The sequence below is a fragment of the Prionailurus bengalensis genome, chromosome C1 (assembly GCF_016509475.1).
Source record: "Prionailurus bengalensis isolate Pbe53 chromosome C1, Fcat_Pben_1.1_paternal_pri, whole genome shotgun sequence".
Classification (NCBI taxonomy): domain Eukaryota; kingdom Metazoa; phylum Chordata; class Mammalia; order Carnivora; family Felidae; genus Prionailurus; species Prionailurus bengalensis.
In genome coordinates this window covers 54930328-54953567 of record NC_057345.1, presented here as the reverse complement: position 1 = coordinate 54953567, position 23240 = coordinate 54930328, and the positions used below count along the sequence as shown (strand labels likewise).

General features: G+C 41.5%; 1 protein-coding gene across 3 annotated transcripts in view; it reads right to left on the bottom strand.

Annotated features, from left to right (window-relative positions):
* The window catches only part of PDE4B (phosphodiesterase 4B), a 528080-nt gene that overhangs the window by 41674 nt on the left and 463166 nt on the right, over positions 1–23240 (bottom strand). For all 3 annotated transcript variants that reach the window (XM_043575198.1, XM_043575197.1, XM_043575199.1), the window contains one exon: positions 87–199. In XM_043575198.1, the coding sequence (XP_043431133.1) occupies positions 87–199 (113 nt within the window). The remainder of the gene's footprint in view (positions 1–86; positions 200–23240) is intronic.

Genomic DNA, 23240 nt, shown 5'->3' with positions numbered 1-23240 from the left:
TCGGATGCACCCCAGGCTGCAGGCAGAGGCCGGGGGGAGCCCAGGGGACGCCGGGGAGCTTGAGTGAATAAACGGTCACCCCTTACCTTGTTAGAAGCCATCTCACTGACAGAGCGGTAGGTCTGGATGGTCTCTAGCTGGTCTAAGCACCAGTCCAATTCCTCCAGCGTTTCCATTGCTAATTTTTGATAAGATTCTTCTGCAAACAAACACACAGGCATGTAGTTAGGCTGGAGCGGCTGCAGGCTGTCCATAGCCGAGTCCCCGCCGCCGCCGCTGATTCCGGAGCTACTGAAGGTGGCCCCGTGCTCCTTCATTATTTGCGCGCTGACTCCTTCCTTCCAGCTCTCTCCACCAGGAGAACAAATCACCGCGGTGCTCTGCCTGGGGTGGCTGGTGCCAAGTTTTCACCACCATCCCCCCCCCTCACCCCCCGCTTGGATGAGGTGTCCCTGGTCTACCAAGAAACTTCCTCCGAGGAAGAAGGCGGGGAAACATCTCTTAGAGACTCATCTGCATACATGTGTCCTAAAACTAAAGGCAGAAGCAGTGAGTTTTCTCAGGCTCTCTCTGCCTTAGTCATCCCGGGGCTCTTCACGGTGCGTGATGTCATTTCTGAGGGTTTGCAGTCTGGAGGAGAAATGAGGAAAGCATTTTCTCATTTGCTTTTCTTCTAAATGAAACATTTGGGCGCGGGGCTGGGGGAGGGGGTGCCGCTGACAGTGACTTTGGAAGTCTAGGCAGTCATTCATTCAGGGGGATATGCACATGTTGGAGACTTGTAATTCAGCACACATTGACCCGCACTAGCAAGAGGTGTAGGCTACTCTCCCCTCTTCTGAATCTCTCCTTTAAGATGAGGTTTCTCTGATAAGACTTCTGTCTAAGAGAAACTGGAGTTTTACGGGAACACGTTTATTGGCCTGGAGTCTCAGCTCTTGTTATACTAAACAAAGCTAAAACTCTCTTCTGCCACTGCCAGGGTCACAGGGAAATTCTGAACCGGACTTTCAGGTGGAGCCAGATGTGAACACTGCAGATTTTCACTTTGATTAAAGCCAGGGGCTGTGCTTTGTGGTGGTGGGACTCTAGACATTCTGGAAATATTTCTCAGTAGTCCATTAAAAAATGTTGTCTTCAAGATCATACTTTTGCTGGATAATAAAGATCTTTCTGAATGTTCAAAACATGTTCTTCCATACCCAAGAGTCTAATATTCAACATTATTGACTTAAGCACTCTATGTTAATAAACACGGAATTGACTTTATAAATGCTAGATGAATTAATGATGCAACAGTTCTAAAAGTCAGCCAGACTCTCCTGCATACATGACTGGTTTTGAGGGGAACAGCATTCGTTAATTCTATCAAGCTTTCTGGAAAGTGGGCACACAACAGGTGCTAATAAAATTTAAAAATCTTGTGTGGACTTCTATTACAGAAAAGATTACACACATTCCTGTCAAATTTAGAATATATTTTTCATATGTTCATACAGAAATCCAAGGGAGACCACATAGCCTCTTACTGTTACTTGAATAATTCTGTGTGTGTGAGACATTCACACTAAGTAGGAAGCAGAAAAGAGAATGAGTAAAAGAGTGATTCCAATGGACTAGAATCGCTTGACCACAGACGCACATTTCAAAGAATAGATCTTTCATTTATTCCTCAAATACACAGACGCTAGGATAACGAGGGGTTAAAATTCAATATCCTGTATGTCATACTTAAAAAGCCACAAAACCATTGGAGGTGACTTCCTCTATTTTTTTCACACTCCGCAAAAATGTGCAGACAAGAACTGAGGCGTTTTTAGTAAAACTCATTTCAAGCCAGACTTACACATCCCTTCCCTCCTTTCCCCTTCAATTTTGTTATGCTGCTTCCACAGGCAGAAGCTCCTCACTTACTGTCTAGGGTGTCCAACACACCCCTTGTCTCCTCTATTTCCTTCCAGAGGATCACTTCTTCCAACGAAGCTTTCCCTGAAGTGCCAGAACCCCCCCCATCCTCTTTCCCAGCCTCTTATCAGAGACAAGGTCCAACCATTTCCCAGTTACTTGGGCCTTACTACCATCATGTCTTCCATATCGCAACTTGTGGTTCAGAGCCTTTGGAATTGGCCAATATGCCACATGACCATGAGATGATCTATCACATTTCTCCTTCATGAAGAGGGAAAAAAGGGATCCAATTTCCACTCTGGGCTGACAAAGGAAATACAATAATCGTAACAGCAGAAGGACTAGGAAGAAGGAGGACTCTTCAAAGACCCAGCAGTAAAGGGTTACCTCCACAGCTCATTCACTATTACCCAGAACAAGCACATCTGAGCTCCTAGACTTAGTACAGTCGTGAGATCCCAGTGACTGGCCAATGGATATGATAGGCCCTTACTCTACTGCCCTTTCTTATTCTGGTCAGCTACAATATTTTTAAGTGAGAACTTTTGTGAAGTTAGTGTTGTAGTTAGTGAGAATTTGCTCCTTTCCAGACTGTTAATCTATAGTTAAAACTTGGTTTGTGTCTCATTCTGGACCCTTTTTATCACAGTAACTAACGCAGGCTGCACAGATGTCAGAGTGGGCTAAGTATATGGGCATCAACCCCCTGCTACTTCTGGGGAAAGCCAAAGGAAAGGACCAGTGATGCTCAGGACTGGCTTCCACACTATAACTTCTGATTCTAGCACTGGATCCAGTGCGTGGTACCTACCGGATACTCAGTAAGTACTCAGAGGAATGCCCAAGCAGCCTGCAACTGTCTAGAGATTTGGATATCTAGAGACTGAATGGTGCATCTGCAGTCCTGTGGGAAGAGCAACAGCTTTGGAGTGAGACTCACACATTTAGAGTTTCTCTTCTGCTGTTTCCTATGTGATCCTGGACCTCAATTTCCTACATCTTAAAATAAAGATGAGAATATTTACCTCTTAGTTCTTAGCAGATTATCAATGCATCGGAACACAACTATTAATGGTAATCAAAGTAACCCAAAGGCCTGGCATTTGGGAATAGGGAAGAATAGGAAGGGAGAGAGAGGAATTGCAAACTCCACAAAGGGTTTTACGGTCAGGATCAGCGACATAATTTTCAGGGTCCAGTGCAAAATGAAATTGCAGACCCTCTTATTCAAACAGCAGGAAAAGTGCTGTTGAAGGTAATAAAAGCATGAAGTTTTTTTTTTTTCTTCTGGAGTCTCTCTCTCTGAGCTGTCATGGTAGTACTTTGTTTTTTGTCTTCTGTTTAAAAAAACCTTTTATTTTAAAATAACCCTAGATTTAGGGAAAAGTTGCAAAGCTAATGTAGAGAGTTTCCACATACCACACATTTATATTTCTCTATTGTTAGCATCTTACGTTATTATGGCACATTTATCACAATTAATGAATGGCATGGTGTTTTTTATTTACTCTGTAATATTGTGTTTCCTTGGGCATGAGGATACTATGAGGAGAGTGCAGACCCTCACAGGATTCCAGGCCCTACATCCTGTGACTTAGGGCAAGACAGAGCTCACAAGTCGCTGGGGTACCCCTATCTGCCAGCTGCCAAACTGATGTGCTGTGCCCCAGACAGGGGCAGGCTCTGGGGAAGTCAGACACTTCCTTTCCCCACAGTACCAATGCCCCACTCCACAGCAGACAGGTGGCCCCTAAGGGCATTACAAGGTCTGCACTGGGGCATACTAGATACCCAGGGCAGGGGTGGGCAAGAGGCTCGCCCCACCAAGACATGGCGTCTGTCTACCATGGTATAGCCATGCCAGCCCAGGCCAGGGATGGCTGCTACCATGTCCCATCTGAGACTTTGCAAGGCACACGTGCCCAACTCAGACCCTCTCTGCACATGCACCTAGGCCCCCTCTGGGAATGGGTGTCAAGGGGAGGGATGCTGGATGAGTCCTGGGGTGCCAGGGGTCAGGGAAATAGTGGGCTGAGAATAAGTCTAGGGGAGGCAAACAAGTGACAGAAAGAAGGTGGGACAGCACATGAGCCAAGGCTCTAAGTCACTGGAGTATACTCCATTTCCCCATCAGACTTCATTTACAAAACACAAGATCAAAAATAAAATTATCATGAGTTTCCAGGCAGCAACTATGGGGCCCTGCTGGATGTGGGGCTCTATGCCTCTTGCCCAGGTTGCATGCCCACGAAGTTGGTCATTTCCTGTCTTGCAAAAATGGCTCGGAGAAGGAACAATGCTTAATACCACAGAAGCAAGTCTCAAGGGGATAAGAGCAGGTGATGGGACCATGTATGATCATGGGGTTGACCTTATTTATCAAAAATTTCCAAAGGGAAGAGGAGCAGGGAGAACCAACCTCCTGTTCTTCCCTTCTTTCCCTCTTTCCCTCTAATAAGAGAGGCAAAGGGAGATTCACTTTCTCTTACAGGTCTGGTAGGTATTACATTCGACCCTGAGAAACAGGAAGAGAGAATGAGTAAATAATTATAGCCAATATTAATCTGGTAATAATATGTGGCATTCATAAAGCCCTCTTCTCAAAAGAGTTCCAGGCACAGTACTCATTTATCCTTGCAACATGTCAGTGATAGCCACTGGAGAGGTATGATTATCTCTAAATTACCTTAAGGCACAAGCCAAGAAGTCAGAGGTTAAATTACTAGAGCAAGATTCCTGGCAAGACCATTTCTTGGTCTGTGAAATAGATTCAGCTCCACGCTGAAAATGCGTGGATTCCTGGAAATGCTGATTTAAAGTGGAATCTTACCGTTGGATATTTTCTATTTAAAATTGTGTAATTGCCTTCTTAAATGTGGTCACTTCTTGAGTCTCCTCTTCCCTTTTCTGATGTACCTAACGCAGTCATTAGCTCACAGAGGCTGTGCAATATTTACTCAGGAGACCTGGTATGGTTCTGGTCCTTTATCTTGCTTCAGTGGCTGACATGAGGCAAGTTACGCAAGATTGCTGAGACTAAATTTCTTTATCCGGAGAATGAGGGTAAAGATACTTACCCTATTCTCACAGGGGAGGTAGAATAGGAGGATACAGACAAACCAGACTGTAAACCTTTAAGTATGATGCATATTTGATAAATATCACATTTATTATTACAGATGGGATATAGGTGCACTAGAGAAAATTAGAAAATTATGGAGAAACAAAAATTTGAAATGATAAAAATGTCACATTTTTACTAAGCTCACTCTTATTAATCCTTTTGTGCATATATGTTCATGCATGTTTGTGGTGATCACACTATACAAACCGTTAACATTCATTTTTTTCAGTAATGATCTTCCCTTTTCTGTTTTAGTAATTTCCCAATTCAGCTAATATCTAGCCTACACTCTAATTTCCCCAGTTTTTTTTTCACACAAATCTAGTAGAAATGTGTGTGTGTGTGTGTGTGTGTGGAGAGAGAGAGAGAGAGAGAGAGAGAGATGGGTGTTGGAAAAGACAGACCCAGAAGTCTGAGAAATCTCAGCGTGGCCACAAAGAGCTGGCTCCTCATAGCTGGAAAATATGGAAATAGATTTTAACAGTAATGAAGTAATGAAGTCAGTGGCCCAGCTGGTAACAAACCTCAGGTACGCTAAAGGTTAGCTCCACACTCAGTGCAGTAAAGTATTATTACCTCACTGGTCTCTGGAAAAAGTAGACAGGGGCCATTTACACAACTATATCATTTAAACTTTGAAACCCTAAGTCCTATCACTCTTAACAGAGATGAGAAGTTGGCAAGTGAAAACATCACATTCCAGCCCAAATATAAATTTTCTATAAACAGCATCTCAATGCAATTTTTTATTGAGGTACGAATGACATACAAAAGAGCTGTGCATATGTAATGTGTACATCTTGATGAGTTTGAAGATAAGCATACACCTGTGAAACTGTCACCATAAACAACATCATTAATTTAACCATCACCTCTCAAAGTTTCCTCCCTCTGTGTGTGTGTGTGACGAGAATATTTAACAGAAGGCCTACCTTCTTAACAAATGTTTAAGTATATGATACATTATTAACTATATGCACCATGCTATCCAGTCGTCTTTAGGACTTACTTACTTTGCATATCTTAAACTATGCACCTTTCTACGAACATCTTCCCAATCCCCTTTTCCTCAGCCCATGGTAACTACCATTCTACTCTCAGCTTTTAAGTTTTTTACTATGTTAGATTCCTGATATAAGGGATCATTCTAAATGCAATTTTAAGATAGCTCCGTATGTATCAGAAACATATCCATCAAGGGGCACCTGGGTGGCACAGTGGGTTAAGTGTCCGACTTCGGCTCAGGTCATGATCTCACGGTTCGTGAATCTGAACCCTGCGTTGGGCTCTCTGCTGTCAGTATAGAGCCCGCTTTGGATCCTCTAGGCCCACCTCTCTTTCTCTCTGCCCCTCCCCCACTCGTTCTCTCTCTCTCTCTCTCTCTCTCTGTACCTCAAAATAAATAAATAAACTTAAAAAAATGCAACATATCCATCAAGTCATTCCACTTTCCACTCAAAGAAAGCACATAGAAAAGAAATGTAAATAATCTTTTATTTAGCAGTGTCACACAATCAAACTCTTCCCAGTAGAGAAGGTGGTAGTTATTCATAAGGTTATGTAGTGGTTAAACCAATTAGAACAACCGCCACATGTAACAACAGGGATGGACCTAATAAACATAAATGTCAACCAAAAGAAACCAGATATTGCAAAGCACATAAAAATGGGATTCAATCTAAATAATGTTCAAAAGCGGCAAAAGTGAATCTATGATATTAGAAGTCCAGATATTACTTACTGTGGAGGGCTAGTGACTGGAAGGGACTTAAGGACAGGCTCCTATGGGGCTGGTAATGGCCCATTTCTTGCTTTGACTACTCATTACCTGAGTGTGTCCACTTCATGACAATTCACTGACTCCTATTCTTTTTATTTGTACACTGTTCTCCATCTTTCTGATTTCCTTATGCATGCTTTCTACAGATAATCCCCATCTAGGGAAGCCCATTTACAAAAACAAAGAACAGGATTTCTAAAAAAACAAAAGCAAAAACAAAAAACAAAAACCCACCACATTTCCTTTCCTTTTGTTCAACATAACTTGAATATATCTGAAAAACAGCCCCCCAAATAGGTTAGTTTTATATTGCATAGACCAGGATGCTCCTACTACCTCAAAACCCAGTGGAACCCATTGGAGTCTGACTCAGATGTTTATAAATCTTGACTTTGCCACTCATTCACTAGGCGTGTAACCTTAGACAAGGTGAGCAGCCTGTGCCTCTGTTTCTTTACCTGTGAAACAGGAAGACGGCATAAACTAGCTGTGAGAATGAATGGAAACGACATATGCCAAGTGTTCGGTATAGTGCTTGGCACATGTCAGGAAATTTCTTTTGCCTCCCCACCCCCTCCCAGAGTGTCGCTCCCACTGTATGACCTCAGACAGGAGCTGCCTCTTGGCTAGGTTAGAGTTTAGTGGTGTTCACTTCTAAATGTAGACCTGGCCTGATATATCATTCTGCTTTCACCAAATCTGACACACCAGGTCAGTGGACTTTCAGAAGTAGAGAATTGTACAAGAAAACTGTTTGTTCCTTTATTCATTCCACAAAATTCCATCGAGAGTCTAGTACATGCCCAGCATGATGCTAGGTGCTGGGGTTTACAACAATGAACAAGACATGGTCCACTGCATTGAATAACTGTATAAGAAACACCTTTCCCATTCTCCAAAATGTTAGTCTGTGCAACCGGGTGCCTTAGCAGCTTCCTCCCCTCCCCTGCCCCCGCCCCAAATTTATACAGTGCCTTGGTGAAAATTAGAAAAATGTGCCCTCTCTTGGCAGACGTAGCCCTAGGACAGAAAGGTTGGGAAGTGACGCATGGGATGAATTGATGAGCTCTCTTCATCACTTGGCTGAGTACCTTTGATCAGTACCCAAACTACACAATGACCTTATGCAATGGCCGGGTGGCACATGGATGTGGGGGCAAGCTAGCATGAAGCTTTCTCCTGTATTACTGGGCGTGCTCTGTAAAAGCAGAGCACAGAACTGAGTCACAGCAAAAATCCACACTTCACCTCAAAACAAAGCAAACCCTTGACATTGAAAGGAAAGTATCCTCAGACCTTCCCTAGCTCTTAATTTGTGAATACCATAATAACTTAAATAGCATTAAATAGGCCTCTACAAAATAACTTAAAATTTTAACTTGATAGACTAATTATTACCTTTAAATACAGTTTTTGTTTTTGTAGACAAAACTTCTAAAGCAAGGGCTCCACAGGGAAAAAAATATGAAAGAAGTCGTTCATCAGGAAAACTAAGAGACCACTCTTCTGATCCTTGGAAGTGAGAAGTGTGTATTAATTGGATTCTCTGTATTCAGCTTATGACTCTAGCTTTATCCACAAGCTTCTAGCCCTGTAGATGTCCTCTCTAGGTTCTTTGTGCCTTGATGTTAGCAGGCTTATTTCATTCCTCTGTTGCTCCTCACAGTGTAATAAGTGTTTGTTAAAATGCAAAATAGTTTCATACATATGGAAATCAGCCTCTCTTTATTTCAAGGTAGCAGGCTGGGGCTATTGGCCTGTTTATTTAGTGGCCTTGGTTATGATTTTTTTCCTCCTTACATTAGCAATACTTTTCATTGTATGTTTTTATGTCCGAAGGTATTTATTTTCTTTTGATGAATACTTGTAAATGAAATGTACCTGTTAGAGTGCAAGATTTCAAGAAGGCATGTTGCTTTAACCTGGAGTAAAGCATTCTTAGGACAAATCACCAAAACTGGAGGACATTTCTACATTCTGTAACAGAGTGCTTCCAAAGGCAGTTTGTAAGCCCTATGTGGCCTTTCTCTAGGCAGGATTCTGTTAATGTGTCTTTATAAATATGGAACTTTGCAATTGCACATGACAGGGATTTCACTGTGGGTGGATTCATGAAGAAGAGGTTCACTGCCCTCAAGAGAAATAACAGTGAAAAGTAGGTCATTTTGATGCTGATTTCTTTAGCAAACTCCTCTAAGACTGCAAGTTAAAAAAAAAAACCTCCTATCACAACTAGATTTTATACATATACCTTGATAGTTTACCAAGTGCTTTCATCCCTTGCAAATCATAGTTTTCCTTGAAAAATAAATCCCATGAGATAGAAATTATTCTGTATTATAATTATTAAACTTTTTCCATTATGCATGTGAGGATATAGAGGCTTGGAGGCGTCCAATGATTTGCTTAAAGCCATCCTATGACAGAGAGAGAGAGAGATAGAGATTGAGAGGAAGGAAGGAGGGAGAGGGAAGAGGGGCAGCCAGCAGGGAAGGAGAAAACCTAAGTTCTCTGATTCTAAATTCCATGGTATTTTTTTGCTAAGCTATGGGGCCTGTTATAAACAAATGATCCAACTTTTGCTTTCACCCAGGTGGGCTTAGACAAAACTATGTTTCTGAGATGCCAGCCTCAAGCTCCATTCCCTTCTGCCCTACCTCTCACTCTTCCAATGTCCTTCCCCTCCCAGAAACCTGTTCTTCAGAAGAACTCTGAGTTTGGCGTTTACTTACTAATGAGAATCTGTACTCGTGTAGACAATAGCACCTACCAGCAATGTGAGAGTGCTCAAGGAACTCCATTACCCATCTGTGTAAGTGTTAAAGAACAGTGACACAAGGCAGTGATTAGAGACGGAGGTAAGTTGCTATCCTAATAGCAACACTATTTAGTTGCTATTTAGTTGCTACACTAAATATATGCAAGAGATATTTATGAAGGATATACAGTAGTGGTTAAAAGCTTGGTATCTGGAACCAGACCACCTGGGTTCATACAGTAAAGTTAAAGTCTCTTAGCTTCTCCATGCCTTAGTTTCCTCACCATGTAATGAGAATAATATGTATTTGTATAATGGATTATAGTCTTTAATTAGTAAAATAAATGTAAAATGCTTAGGATAGTATGTGGTGTATTATAAGGACAGATAAATATTTAATTAGCAGGTTTTTAAAAAATGTCTTATTTGAGTATAGTTGACAAACAGGGTTACATTAGTTTCAGGTGTACAACATAATGATTCTACTTCTCTATAGGCTATGTTACATTCATCACAAGGATAGCTACTGGCTATCACCATACCATGCTTTTATAGTATCATTGACAACATTCCCTATGCTGTGCCTTTTATTCTTGTGACTTATTCATTGTATAACTGGAAGCCTGTATCTCTCACTCCCCTTCACCCATTGTGGCCATTCTCCTCCTGCCCCACCCCACCCCCCACCTCCTACAACCATCAGTTTGTTCTCTATATTTACAGGTCTGATTCTGCTTTTTGTTCGTTTGTGTATTCATTTGGTCTTTTAGATCCCACATATGAGTGACATCATACAGTATTTATCTTTCTCAGTCTGACTTATTTCATTTAGCACAATACCTTCTAGATCCATTTATGTTGTTGCAAATGCATGACTGCATCAATTTTTATGGCTACATTTTAAATATATACACACACATACATACACACACACTGATATATATATATATATATATACACACACCATATTGATATGTACACATACACATATACTATATGCATACATTATCATATATGTATACCTATATACATACAAGTATATATATATATACATACATACATACATACATATACACACATACCTATACACACACCATATTAATGAGTAGATTTTCTGCATGCCTATTCTTTCATAGACTCAGCTTGAAACTCTAAGGATATAGTGGTAAATTTTATAGACACTGCTTTCGCTTATTTGAAGACTATATTCTGGCAGAAATAGACAATTATGCAAGAACTTATTTAATTACAATTGGGAGAGAAGCTAGTAAGAAGTGTAGAGTGTCCTAAGAATTTAGTGCAGGGATAACAGGAGACCAGAAAGTCTGAGAAGCAGAGATGTGACAGAGGGAGTTCAGGGAAGGTGTACCTCAAAAAGTTATGAGATTCAAAGGAATAAGAATTAGGTACAAAGGAAAGAGAACATTCTAGGCAGGAGGAACATCAGGTTGTGCTCAAAGAACCAAGAGCAGTACATGTGGCAGGCACACACAGAGAGAAAAAGACTAGTATGTAGTTTAGATTAGGTCAAACAGAACCAAGGAAGGCCACGGAGGGGACTTTGGACTTTGTTCTGGAAGCAGTGGGAAATCTTTCTGGAGCCTTATCAAAGGAGTGGCTTTGCCAAATCTGCATTTTAAAAAGATCACTGTACCTACAATTTGAAGAATAAACCTAAAGGCAGGAAGGAGGTCAGTTAAATTGTATTTAAAAGCCCAGGATCTGCAGGAAGACAAATACAGGTTTGACTTCTGGCTCTGCCATTTATTTCATTAGCAATGTGAACCTGGACAAGCTACTTCACTTCTCTGTAAGACTTAATTTCCTCATCTTTCCCACAGGGATGTATATTTTCCCCACCAGATTGTATGGGGATTAAACAAAATATCCATATCAAAGCACTTACTGCAGTACCCAGCACCTAGTAAAGTATTCATTTGCCAGCAGCACTTTTATTGATTTTCTTGCAGTAACCTATGCAGGAGGTGGTGGTGGTTAGAATGACATGGCAGTGAAGATGGGGCCAGGTAAATGGGTTTGAGATGCTCATGAGTTGAAATCAGATAGCCTTTAGGAGGGTGGTATTTGGTTGGTGACCAAAACTCCCGGTCACTTTGGCTTTTCAGGTCCAGAATGTAATTTTTTGTCAGTGTGATTTGACTTCATTCTACTTATACTAGTCCAATGCCCAAGAACACGTTGAGAAGTCAGGGACCAATCAATTTATAGAGAGTAATAACTTATGGGAAGTTTCTCATGTCTTATGGTCATTCCACATTGCTCTACATGGGAGACCAATTTCATAATCATAAGATTCATAATCATAGGAATCATAATCATAAGATTGCTTGGTAAGCATGAAATCAGAGCAGGGGAGTTAGCTGGATGATTAGGCTGCTTCCTCAAGCCTGATATACTCAGTTCCACTACTATGGGAGACTGTAGTTGTTTCTCAAGTATTTCCATTGGTCGGAAGTGCCCTTCTCAACTTTGTTCACCTGGCTAATTTTTACTTATCTTTTAGGATTCAGCCTAGAGTCATCTCCCCTACAAAGCTTTCTAAATATTTTAACATTGGATTAAGGTCCCTTCCCATTATTTCCAACTGACCATATTTCATTTAAATTATTTCTCTTGGTTTATCTCACCCATCGGATAACCTTCTTGAGAGAAGGGAGCCTATCTTCTTGCCTGGTCTCTTATGCTGCACAGCATTTATTATCTAGTAGAAGCCCAAGAAATATTATTTGCACTGCTGACTTGCCCAATATATCAGTAGATGGGATATCAATTAACCAAAAGGAATGGGGTCTTTGCTACTAGACAGTATTGGAGAAACTATGTCAGGAATTCTTGTTCTTGGTTCTTTTTTTACTAGTCATCAAACAAACCACCTTATTTTTGCTGATTTATTCAATGTTACCACAATTAATGGGCTCTCCATTTCTTTTGCATTCATATCTTGATTAGATTTCTAGGCTGGCTAGGTTTTTGTTTGTTTTTGTTGTTTGTTTGTTTGTTTGTTTTAAGTAGGCCCCAAGCCCAAAATGGTGCTTGAACTCATGACCCTGAGATCAAGAGTCACATGCTGTATGGGCTGAACCAACCAGGTGCCCCTAGATGGCTAGTTTTAATATTGGGGACATTCAGTCTGTCAAGGGGACTTCTGCAAAAAATCACATGTAGAATTTGTTATTCGACTCTCATTCAAGAACTGTATTTAGGCACCTTACTGCAGGCCTCTGTGCACCAAGCAATACTAGAATCCCAAATATTTTGACAACTGTCATAAGAAAGATACAAGTAAAGTTCAGAGACAGTACAGATAGATCTTAAAGACATGGGAGAAAGGGAGATCAAGAGAGATTTGGAGGCCAGGTAAAGAAGAATGGATGGAATTTTGGGAGATGAAGAAAACAAACAAGGTAAGGCAATAAACAGCATGGACAAAGGTATAAAATTAGATGCATGCCACACCATTTAGTTCTATTTGAGGATATCCAATCTACCAGTCCTATTTGGTTAGAATGCTGGGTTTTAGTAAGGGAGTAGAGTGGAATAAATTTGCAAAAGTAGGGTGGTCAGGGCAATCTTGAAGAAGTTTTTATGCTAGACTAAGGTATCTGATTTTACTCGATAGGCAATGAAGAGTTATTGAAAATTGTTCAACAGAAGAATGGCATACACGAAGTGGTTTTTAAATATCTTAACACTGTTTTACAGTTTTGCAATGCTTTGCAGTTATAAATTTCTTTCATATATATAATAAGTTATGAGAGAGGTATTATTGTCTCTGTCTTATAGAGGAAGAGACTGATGTCCAGGAAGTTTTAGTATCTCACTCCAGATCCCATAAGTGGTAAATGCAGAACCTATAGACTTGAATCTAGGCTTTCTGACTCCAAGTTCAGTGTTCTTGCCATGAAAATGATGCTTATAAGAAAATTAATTATTGATCTGATAGCAGTAAATCATAAGAATTATAAGATGAGGTAAAGAATAAGTTCTTGATAAATTATTAGTATTGGGATTATTATTTGCAGGAAAAGTTAGGAGTTAAGAAGAAACGGGGCCCCAAATTCAGGTGTTATCGGAGGGAGTGGAAGGGTTATTTATACCTAAACTTTACCTTTACTTGTAGAATGGAAGTTGTCAAAGGAATTTCAAGAGTCAATGGAGAGTAGAAGCAAAGGGTCTTGCCATTAGGAGTAAACATGGTAGGTGGATTAGAAATTTCCCTGCCTCTGAAAACATTATTAGCCCAAATCTCTTTCAACTAACTGTTGGAAAGCCCCGTTCACCTGGTGTTCTCTTGGGTGATGTTTCAGATCACATGGGACCTTGGGAACTTTACCATGGGAGAATGGCACTGCATTTGACAGTCAAGTTTTACAGAGAGCAGAAAGCTTACTCCATATAGCCTTTTCCAGCTGACAAAGTACTTTCGAGTTTGCTCATTTTCTGCAAACAAAGCCATGAAAGTAATCTCCATATTTACAAATGAAAAAATTGAAGCTCATCAAGGTAAGGGGCCTTGCTTTAGGATCTGGAATTTCTGCATTGTCTAATATGGTAGTTACTAGCCATTAAGTTACTGAGCATTAAGATTGTGGCTAGTCTGATGTGATACGTTGTGGCTAGTTAGTGTGTATGTGTAACATACAAACTGGATTTTACAGACTTGTCTGGAAAAAAATGATGTAAATAAATTTTCATATTTGGTTACATGTTGAAATTATAATATTTTAGATATTATGTAAAGTACATTATTAAAACTAATTGCATCTTTCTTTTTGTGTGTTTGGTAGAAAATTTAAAACTACCTATGGGGCTTGCATTCTATTTCTATTGGACAGCTCTGTTATAGATCATAACCTATAGACAGGGCTTGAACACCCCAACATTCATAATTCCACAGATGCTTGTCTTAAAAGAGATAGTAATAATGATAATGATTGTAGTTAATATTCATTGAGTACCAGTCACACTTTCTGAGCACTTTACATTCATGAACTAATTTTATCTTCATCAAAATTTCATGACCTGAGAATTATTTTATATATAATAGATCATTTTATTTTACAGATGAGAAACACAGAAATTCAGTAACTTTTCCAGGGTCACAGATTTAGTAGAGCCAGAATTCAGACTTAGGCAGTTTACCTCTGGTGCCATTAGGAATGCCTCAGTGGCTGCCTTTGTTTGCTAAGTCCCAAAGGAGACATTTGGATGGTCTTCATTTTAATCTACCGTAAATCAGGCAGTGTATGAGAGACTTTGTATATTATCTCACTTAATTTTTGCAACAATCCCATTCAGTAGTTATTATTTCTATTTTACAGGTGGGTAAACTGAGGCTCCAGAGGTTACACAGTTTGCCCAAAGTCACACTAGATACATACTAGAAATCAGTTTCTAATCCAGCCTGAATTTAAAGCTGATACTTGATCACTATGCCAGTTTCCTGAAGGTGATTCCCAGGCTAAACCTTGAAATACTGACATAGTCTGTCTCCAGAGCGGGCTTTGGGAAATTGTGTTCTTTTTAGAATTGGTCCAGATGACTGGCATCCTCAGCCAGGTTTGGTGCTAACCACTCTATCTGAGTCTTCCATTTTCAATATATTTTTTTTTCCTATAAGTCGTTCCAGCTCAGACTCTCCTGGGATCTGATGGGAAAATTTTTTTTAAAAATTTTTTAGTGTATTTTTTAAAATGTTTTTAAATATTTATTTTTGAGAGAGAGAGAGCATGCACGAGAGAGAGCACAAATGGGGGAGGGGCAGGCTCCAGGCTCTGAGCTGTCAGCACAGAGGCTAACGTGGGGCTCAAACTCACAGTGAGATCATGACCTGAGCTGAAGTTGGACGCTTAAAAAGTTTTAGAGAGAAAGAAAGAGAAAAAAGAAAAGAAAAGGGAAGGGAAGGGAAGGAAAAAGAAAAGAAAAGAAAAAAGAAAAGAAAAGAAAAGGAGAGGAAAGGAAAGGGGAGAAAGAAAGGGGAGAGGGGAAGGGAGGACAGGAGAGGGGAGGAGACAAGTGAAAACAGTATTTCCCTAAGGCAACCTTCAGTAGGGCTGACCATTCATTTCAGCAGGTCCCTGCTTCTTTCAAATCTGATTATCATCTACCCCCAAATGCGGGCTGCAATGATTTAATTAAGCGGAGATAATCATAGATTTCAGAGATAAAACAGCTGGTCCTCCTGAAGACATTCTTAGAAATATCTAAGCAGCCCAGGGCTATGTCTGAAATGAGATGAACAGGAATGTGAGGAGTGCAAGGGTGGGGGGAGGGGCGGTGGGAGGAAGGACTACAGCCAGAGAGGAGCTCTCCAGGTGATTTATGGAGTTCTGGAAGTGAATGAAGGCACACAACGAATAAAGTCAAGCAGCTCTTTTTGGGATGGATTTTGTGTGTGTGTGTGTGTGTGTGTGTGGTAGGAAAGGTTAACAGTATGCTTTTTGCAGGTAGACAAGCTGTTGTTTTATGTGACAGATTCAGAACTTCTAACTAGCATGCATCAAAATATAAAATTAGGTCCCAGGTCTCATGGCAACACAAACTGACACAGTAGTGAACCAGAGTTGGAAGAGAATATAGAAGAAAGAAGTCAATGCTGTATGTCACAGATAGCTTGGCTTCCTTTGGCCAACTTCTCCTGATTTAGCAGTATTTCCGTTCCTCCCCTAATTTCCTCTGGTTTGTGAACTACGTCACTTCACTGAACTCAACTCCAGACTTTAGAAAAACAAAATTTTGTATTTCAGCAATGGTTGTCTTGGCATTTCTACCTCCGAAGAATTTCACTTAATTCTAACTTTTCCTTTCTACCTTTGAAAGATGGTAGCTAAATGCTCTGCTTACTCTTTCTCTGCTTCTCCTTTTCTAATGCAGTATAATGCAGTGTCTGTTTAACTGTGATTAAAGATGTCAGTGTTTGGTTTAAACCAATATTTACTAGTGAAATCCCGCCAATATAAATGTGCAGGCAAGGTAGAAAATATTGGCTTGAACCAATATCCCCCTGAACACACACATACAGACAAGGACTAGAAATGTTTTGTGTGTTGCTTCTGACATTCTGGCCTTTTCTCTAGCTTCACACGTATATCAACCTAACACTGGTTCAGAGCGATCTTAACACTAGAATAATCTGGATGATAGATTCCAATTGTGATTTTGTTTAAAGTTGTTTCTTACTAGCCAAGGTTTGTTGTTTGATTTATTTCTTTTTTTGTGTTTGTATGGTAGTTCTTCTGCACTTATCACACAATGCCATGACATCTAGCTTAAAAAGTTTCCTTGAATTATGAGAATTTGTATTATTTGAAATAGTAGTAGAGCATAGAATAATGATCTTTTAAAAAGTAGATTACACAACAAAGCTTATTGTGGCATCATACAGTAGGTGCTTTGAGATTAAGTCAGTCTTGTTGAGTGATGGCTTTAATTTAGCAAATATTTACTGAATTGAATTTATTCACTGACTGAATTTATTGAATGAATGAATTACTGCTACACTTTGAATGAATTTCAAATAGTTGTAGTTTGGATTAGAAATTATTTTTCTGAAACTGAATCACCCAGGCAGCCAGCAGACAGAAGGCCCCAGCTGGCACCTGGCAGCCTCAGGAGAACTGGAGAGGGTGGAGAGTGAGTGAGTTTTACATGGCCCAGGCTCAGGACCAAGCCCTCAGTGAAAACTTTGAATTGCAGTTCCCATACCGCATTTCCTCTTACGAAGGGAGGGCTGGGTCTGAGATGAGGAAGGCGGAATGACTCATTTACAAAAAAGGCCACTGAAATTTGCTAATGGCAAGCCCTGAACACTGCCTGGCAAACAGTGGGATCTTAATAAATACTTGCCTTATATACAGGCAAAATAAATACAATAGCCTACATAATATATGGGGTTGAGGGTGGAATGTTCCAATTAGGAGTTGGAAGCAAGAGCAATTCTATGTCTAATAGTGACAAAATCTCTTTTGCTACTTTCTCTAACTCCAAATGCTCAAGAGCCTGTGCACCAAAAACTGAAGGACCATGGGAAGGACAGACAAGAAGGATAATGTTAATTACAGCAACAACGAATTGAGAATTACATGAATAAACTGTCTCTAATCTTCAAAACAACCTTATGAGGTAGATTGCATTATCATTAATGTATAGAAGACAGAACAGGTAGGAAAGGAAATGGGAAATGAGGCTAGAAAGGTGGCCTGGACATCTGGACTTAGTGGTGGGCCTGAGTGGGGAGTACAAAGAAGTAAAAGACACAGTCATTGGCATCCTCAAGGAATGTGTAGTCTGGGAGGGGAGCAGGGAGGCACAGATGAAGAATGAAAACAGCAAGGGGACACTGTGGGCTGTGCTTCGGATCACTGGAAAAGAACTAGGAGCCGTAAAGATGTGCTATGCTATGAACAAAATAGGTGCTTTAATAAATGTTTGTGGAAGTGCACTGAACTTAACTGAATTAAGAGCCAGGTAAAGGTAATCATAGAAGGAAAGACATGGAATCCATAACGAAATACAAAGCAGGGGGAGGTAAGTTTTACTGAGCAGACGGTGTTGAAGAAAAACGGTTCGTCAGAGTGAGACCAATGATGAAGCGAAGCGGAGACGTCTGAACTGCTGGAGATGCTTGAACAGGGGAGTGGCATGAGAAAAGATGGGATTTAAGACAATTAGGCAAGCAGGAGTATGTCAGATGGTTCTCAATGGAAAGTAGCTAGAGTTAGGGACCCCAGGAAGACCCTAGGGTAGTGATTTAAGTTGAGAACAAAGCAGGCTAGAATAGATGATGACAACAGAATGGAAGAAAAGAGTTAAATTCCAAGTAATTCCTGGAAGAAAAAAAGATGTATCTTCATAAGAGATGGTTTATAGAGGACTAGGGAGAGGAAGGTGTCCAAAATCGTCACCAAGGTTTCTAGCCCTACAGGGGTACATAACATTCAACCACTGACAGATGTGAGGGATTTGGAGGAGGGAGAGGGAGAAACATGTTAATTTGGGCCACATTGAGTTTGGTGTGATTCCCATACGGTTACAAGGATTTGGGGTAAACCTCCAGTAAATGGTCAGAGCTCTAGGCATGGATTGTTGCAAGGATTATAGGCTAGGGATTGTGAGCACATACTACTTGGACATGACTCTTGAGGGCATGTGTCTGCCTTCTAATTAGTTCCTGGAGGAAGGTCAATGACAAATTCATAATCCCCCCAGATTATCTCACCAACTCCTTATTGTCCTCTACTCCCTCCACCCCCACTTCCTTAGTCCTCAGTTGCCATACAGTCAAAGCAAAGCTATGAGTGATATATGTCTTGGATGATTTCCAGCTCTGCAGGGCACAAACCTAATGCAGGAGATATCTCTATCTGCAGCATAGCCAAGGAACTAGGCCAAATTCTCTATGGTGGAGAGAACCATTAGGGCTGGAGGGGTCTTAGAGAACCAACTGCTTGGTTCCTAAGCAATGAGACTGAGACCAGAAGAAGAGAAGTGACATCTCCAAGATAATACAGCCTCCATATATAACAGTAGAGGCCAATTCTGAAGTTTTATAGAACCTGTTGTTATTGCCACTGTACCTCATCTCTGGCTGGCATAATTAAAAGTACTATTGAATCAGAGTAATATTTATTGGATACATAATACATGCCAGTCCCTATGCTAGGCACAGGGGATACCAAGAAAGGTAGATATTGCAGTTATTGCCACCAAGGCACTTATAATCCAGAAAGACTGTTTTGAGAATAGGAGTAATTACTTCTCCTTGGGTAGGGGTGTTGGGAAAGGCTTCCTGGAGAAAGTTATGCCTTGGGAGGGTTTTAAAGGATGAATAGGAGCTTGCCTGACAGGAGACATAAAAAGAAGGTAAATGTATTCTAAGCAAAAGGACCAGCACGTATCAAAGTAAGAAGATAACACACCATAGTGCTTGGAGTTACTACAAGGGTTCAGTAGTTTTATGGCATTGAAGGTAGAGGAGAAGTGGGCAGAGCACTGCTAGGAATTTAAAAAGCATGTGTATGGAGGGTAGGGGAGTAGAAAACATGAATAAAATATCCAGAAGTTCCCTGAGTGATGTTCTGTAGAGGTATAGGCACAATCAGAGATAGATGGAGTGCTACAGAGAAAGGTCGGTAAACTTTTTTTTTTAATGTTTATTTATTCTGAGAGAGAGAGAGAAAGAGAGCATGAGTGGGGGGAGGGGAGAGACGAGAGAGAGAGAGAGAGAGAGAGAGAGAGAGAGAGAGAGAAGAGAGAATACCAACAGGTTCCGAGCTGGCAGCATGTGAGGTTGGGGGGGGGGGTGTGGTGCTTGATCCCACGAAATGCAAGAACATGACCTGAGCCAAAATCAGGAGTCAGATTCTTAGACGATTGAGCCCCCAAGGTGTCCCTCAATAAACTTTCTAAAAAGGCCAGACAGTAACGCTTTTAGGTTTTTCGGCCATATGGTCTCTGTGACAAATAGTCAACTCTGCTGTTTAAGCATGAAAGCAGCCACAGTCAACACATAAACAAATGCACGTGGCTGGGTTCCAATAAAACTTTATTTGCCAAAACAAGTGGCTGGCCGTGGGCCGTATTTGTCAAACATTGCTATAGAGATGTCCTGACATCTTAAGTCACCCTCAATACTTGTGGTAAACAGAGCGATGGCCTCTCAACGATGTGTCCATGCTAATCCTTGCAACCTATGAATATATTATGTCACATGACAAAGGAGAATTAATGTAGCAGATGAGAATAAGGTTGCTTATGAGCTAACCTTAAAATAAACAGTGTTTTGGATTATTTCCATAGACCCAGTGTATAAAGGTCTTTGTGGAAGACATGTGTCCACGTCAGAGTGATGGAATGTAAAAAAGATTCAACCAGCCATTGCTGGCTTTGAGTATGAAATAGGGCCAAGGGCCAAGGAATCCAGGCAGCCTCTAGAAGCTGGAAAAGGCAAGAAAATGGATTTTCCTCTCGAAACTCCAGAAAGGAACTGGCCTTGCCAAAACCTTGATTTGTGTCGTTTTAAGCCACAAAGTTTTTGCCATTTGTTACAACAGCAATAGGAAACTAATACAATACGCACATGAGCTAAACCTTCTAAACGCTGTGGAGACAGTCGAGCCCCCAGAGTTGAGAATGTAGGTTTAATATCCATTTAAACACCTCATTTAGATGAAAAGGGTAGGTTAAGGAAATCTGGGTTTGGATGTGGGGAAATGAGGCAATGCTTTCAGGGAGTGTCTATCATAAGAAGCTGCTTTTATACTGGTTCCCCGATGGAGTATAAGAGGCGTTGAAACAACATTTCTCCTTATTTGTGTGTCTCTAGGGGCTCCCAGACCTTCACACTCGGGGATTTATACCAAAGGAAAGAGAACTCTGTGCGTGAGGGTGAAGATGAAAGTCCCGGAGCGGGTCCCCATCTGAGGTGCTCAGAGTGGGGAAGTGGCCTGCCAGACATCAGCCCCTGACTTTCTATTCCGCTGGCATCCAGCCACCCTCTGCCCTGCTGCTGTGCCACTGTACCATTTACGTCATGGGGAATACAGCTTGCTGCTTTAAAATGTGTGTTATGAGGGAAATGAGAACATGACGCTGGTGACATTTCACAAAGGGGGCAGCATTCCACAGGCGAGCTTGGGCAAGCCTGGCATGCATGTGCTGCCAGGGGTCACTTCAGAGACCACAGCCGCTGGGCACTCACTGAGCTAGGTGGATTGAGGTCAAGGGCCCCTGCCCAAAAGCTCTCTCCAAATGCTTGCCATGGTTGGGGGCGGAAGCCACGGGTCTAACCTCCCTTCCATGCTGTAAACATCTTGAAGGCAGAGACCTCCTCACAGCCGCTGACACAGTGCCTGCTACACCACAGACAGGCACCCCTGCACGGTGGCTAATTATTAAGTGACACCAAGAAGACAGAGAAGGCAGATCTGTCATAACAAGGATGGGATTCTTATAACACATTCAGAAAGTCCGTTTTAATTTACAAAATATTCTGACATACATTGTCTCCAATTATCCTCCTAAGGATGCTATGAAGTGAGTATTAGGCAACCCATTTTGCTGATAAAGAGAATGTGTTTTACACTCATTAAGTGACTCGTTTAACAGTCCACAGCTAGCAACCGGGAAAGCTGGGCCTGAACCCAGGTCTTTGGTTTCTTCGGTTGGAGCTCAGCCACATCCCACAAGGGTTCCTCCCTCCTTCCTTCCCTTCTCTTTCTCCTTCCCTTCTGGAAACACTGAGTATCTATCATGTAGCAGACAACACCGTCCAAGGTCCCACAGAAACAAAACTAACCAAGACAAGGTTCTGTACCTGAAGAGGATTGTAGTTTAGCGGGGGGCGGGGGGGGCAGACACGTCAATGTGCAAATTGAGATACAATCTAAGACATTTATTGAGGGCTCTATGTGCTAGACACTATCCAAAGGACCTCACACAGCTAATGTTTAACATCCTATGAGGCAGGTATCACCTTCCCCATTTTATGCAGACGGAGAGTCACTGAGTGTCTTGTCAAGTTGCAGCCAGGATCTTCACACTCTGTTGATTCCAGATCTCACTCTTAGCCATTATTCTGTGCTATGCCAACAGAAGCACTGGCACAGAGCTCTGCACTGGGGTAGTGAGAGAGCCTAGGAAAGATGGATTGGCTGCCTGGCAGAATTAGAGAAGGAAGCTTTCCACAGGAAGTGGGCATTCACATATATTGTAGCATACAGAAATGAACCAGGTCATTTAAAGATGATCTTTAAGCTGATCCCCAGTTCCAAAAACTGAATATGAGAAATAAGTCCCCCAGAAATGTGGTTGTATTTAAAAATATTTTTCAGGGGCGCCTGGGTGGCTCAGTTGGTTAAGTGGCTGTCTTCGGCTCAGGTCATGATCTCGCGGTCCGTGAGTTCGAGCCCCGCGTCGGGCTCTGTGCTGACCGCTCAGAGCCTGGAGCCTGTTTCGGATTCTGTGTCTCCCTCTCTCTGACCCTCCCCCATTCATGCTCTGTCTCTCTCTGTCTCAAAAATAAATAAACGTTAAAAAAAATTAAAAAAAAATATTTTTCAGGGTGACTCTTAGCTACAAAGCATTGTCCAGGGGATTCCAAATGGAATCAGATTCAAGCTCAACTCTTAAAGAGATAATCCTGCATTTGCACTGAAAGGGTGAGGTGAAGCCACCTCCCAAGGGCAGTGTGGGACAGAAGCAAGTGTTCTGAACCGAGAGTGGGAGATCTGAGTTCTTGCTCCAGGTTTATCACTCATTCCACCCCCACCCAAGACAAGCCCCTCAGCCTCTCTGAGCTCCATTTCTTCAACTGTGAAATGCAAGTGTTGGAAGAGGTGATGTCTAGGGGTCTCTTTTAGCTCTGATGTACTATTATTTAAAGACTCATCAAGGAAGTACAGGGAAAGGGCTTATCTGGGAGAGTGGACTGGGAAGGGAAAGAATAGTTCACCACATTGGAAGCCCTCCTGCCCAAGGTGCCTTTGATACCTGAATCCCACGGGTGCCCAGCAGTCACATGATTCGAGCTGCCAGGATCCCAGGCCTGCTCTCTGCTCTCAGCTTGGCAAGGGTTCTCCTAAACAAAGAAACCATGAAATAGGTACCCAAGAGGTCAATGTTTGTTAGATCTCTTGCACGTCAACAGCACT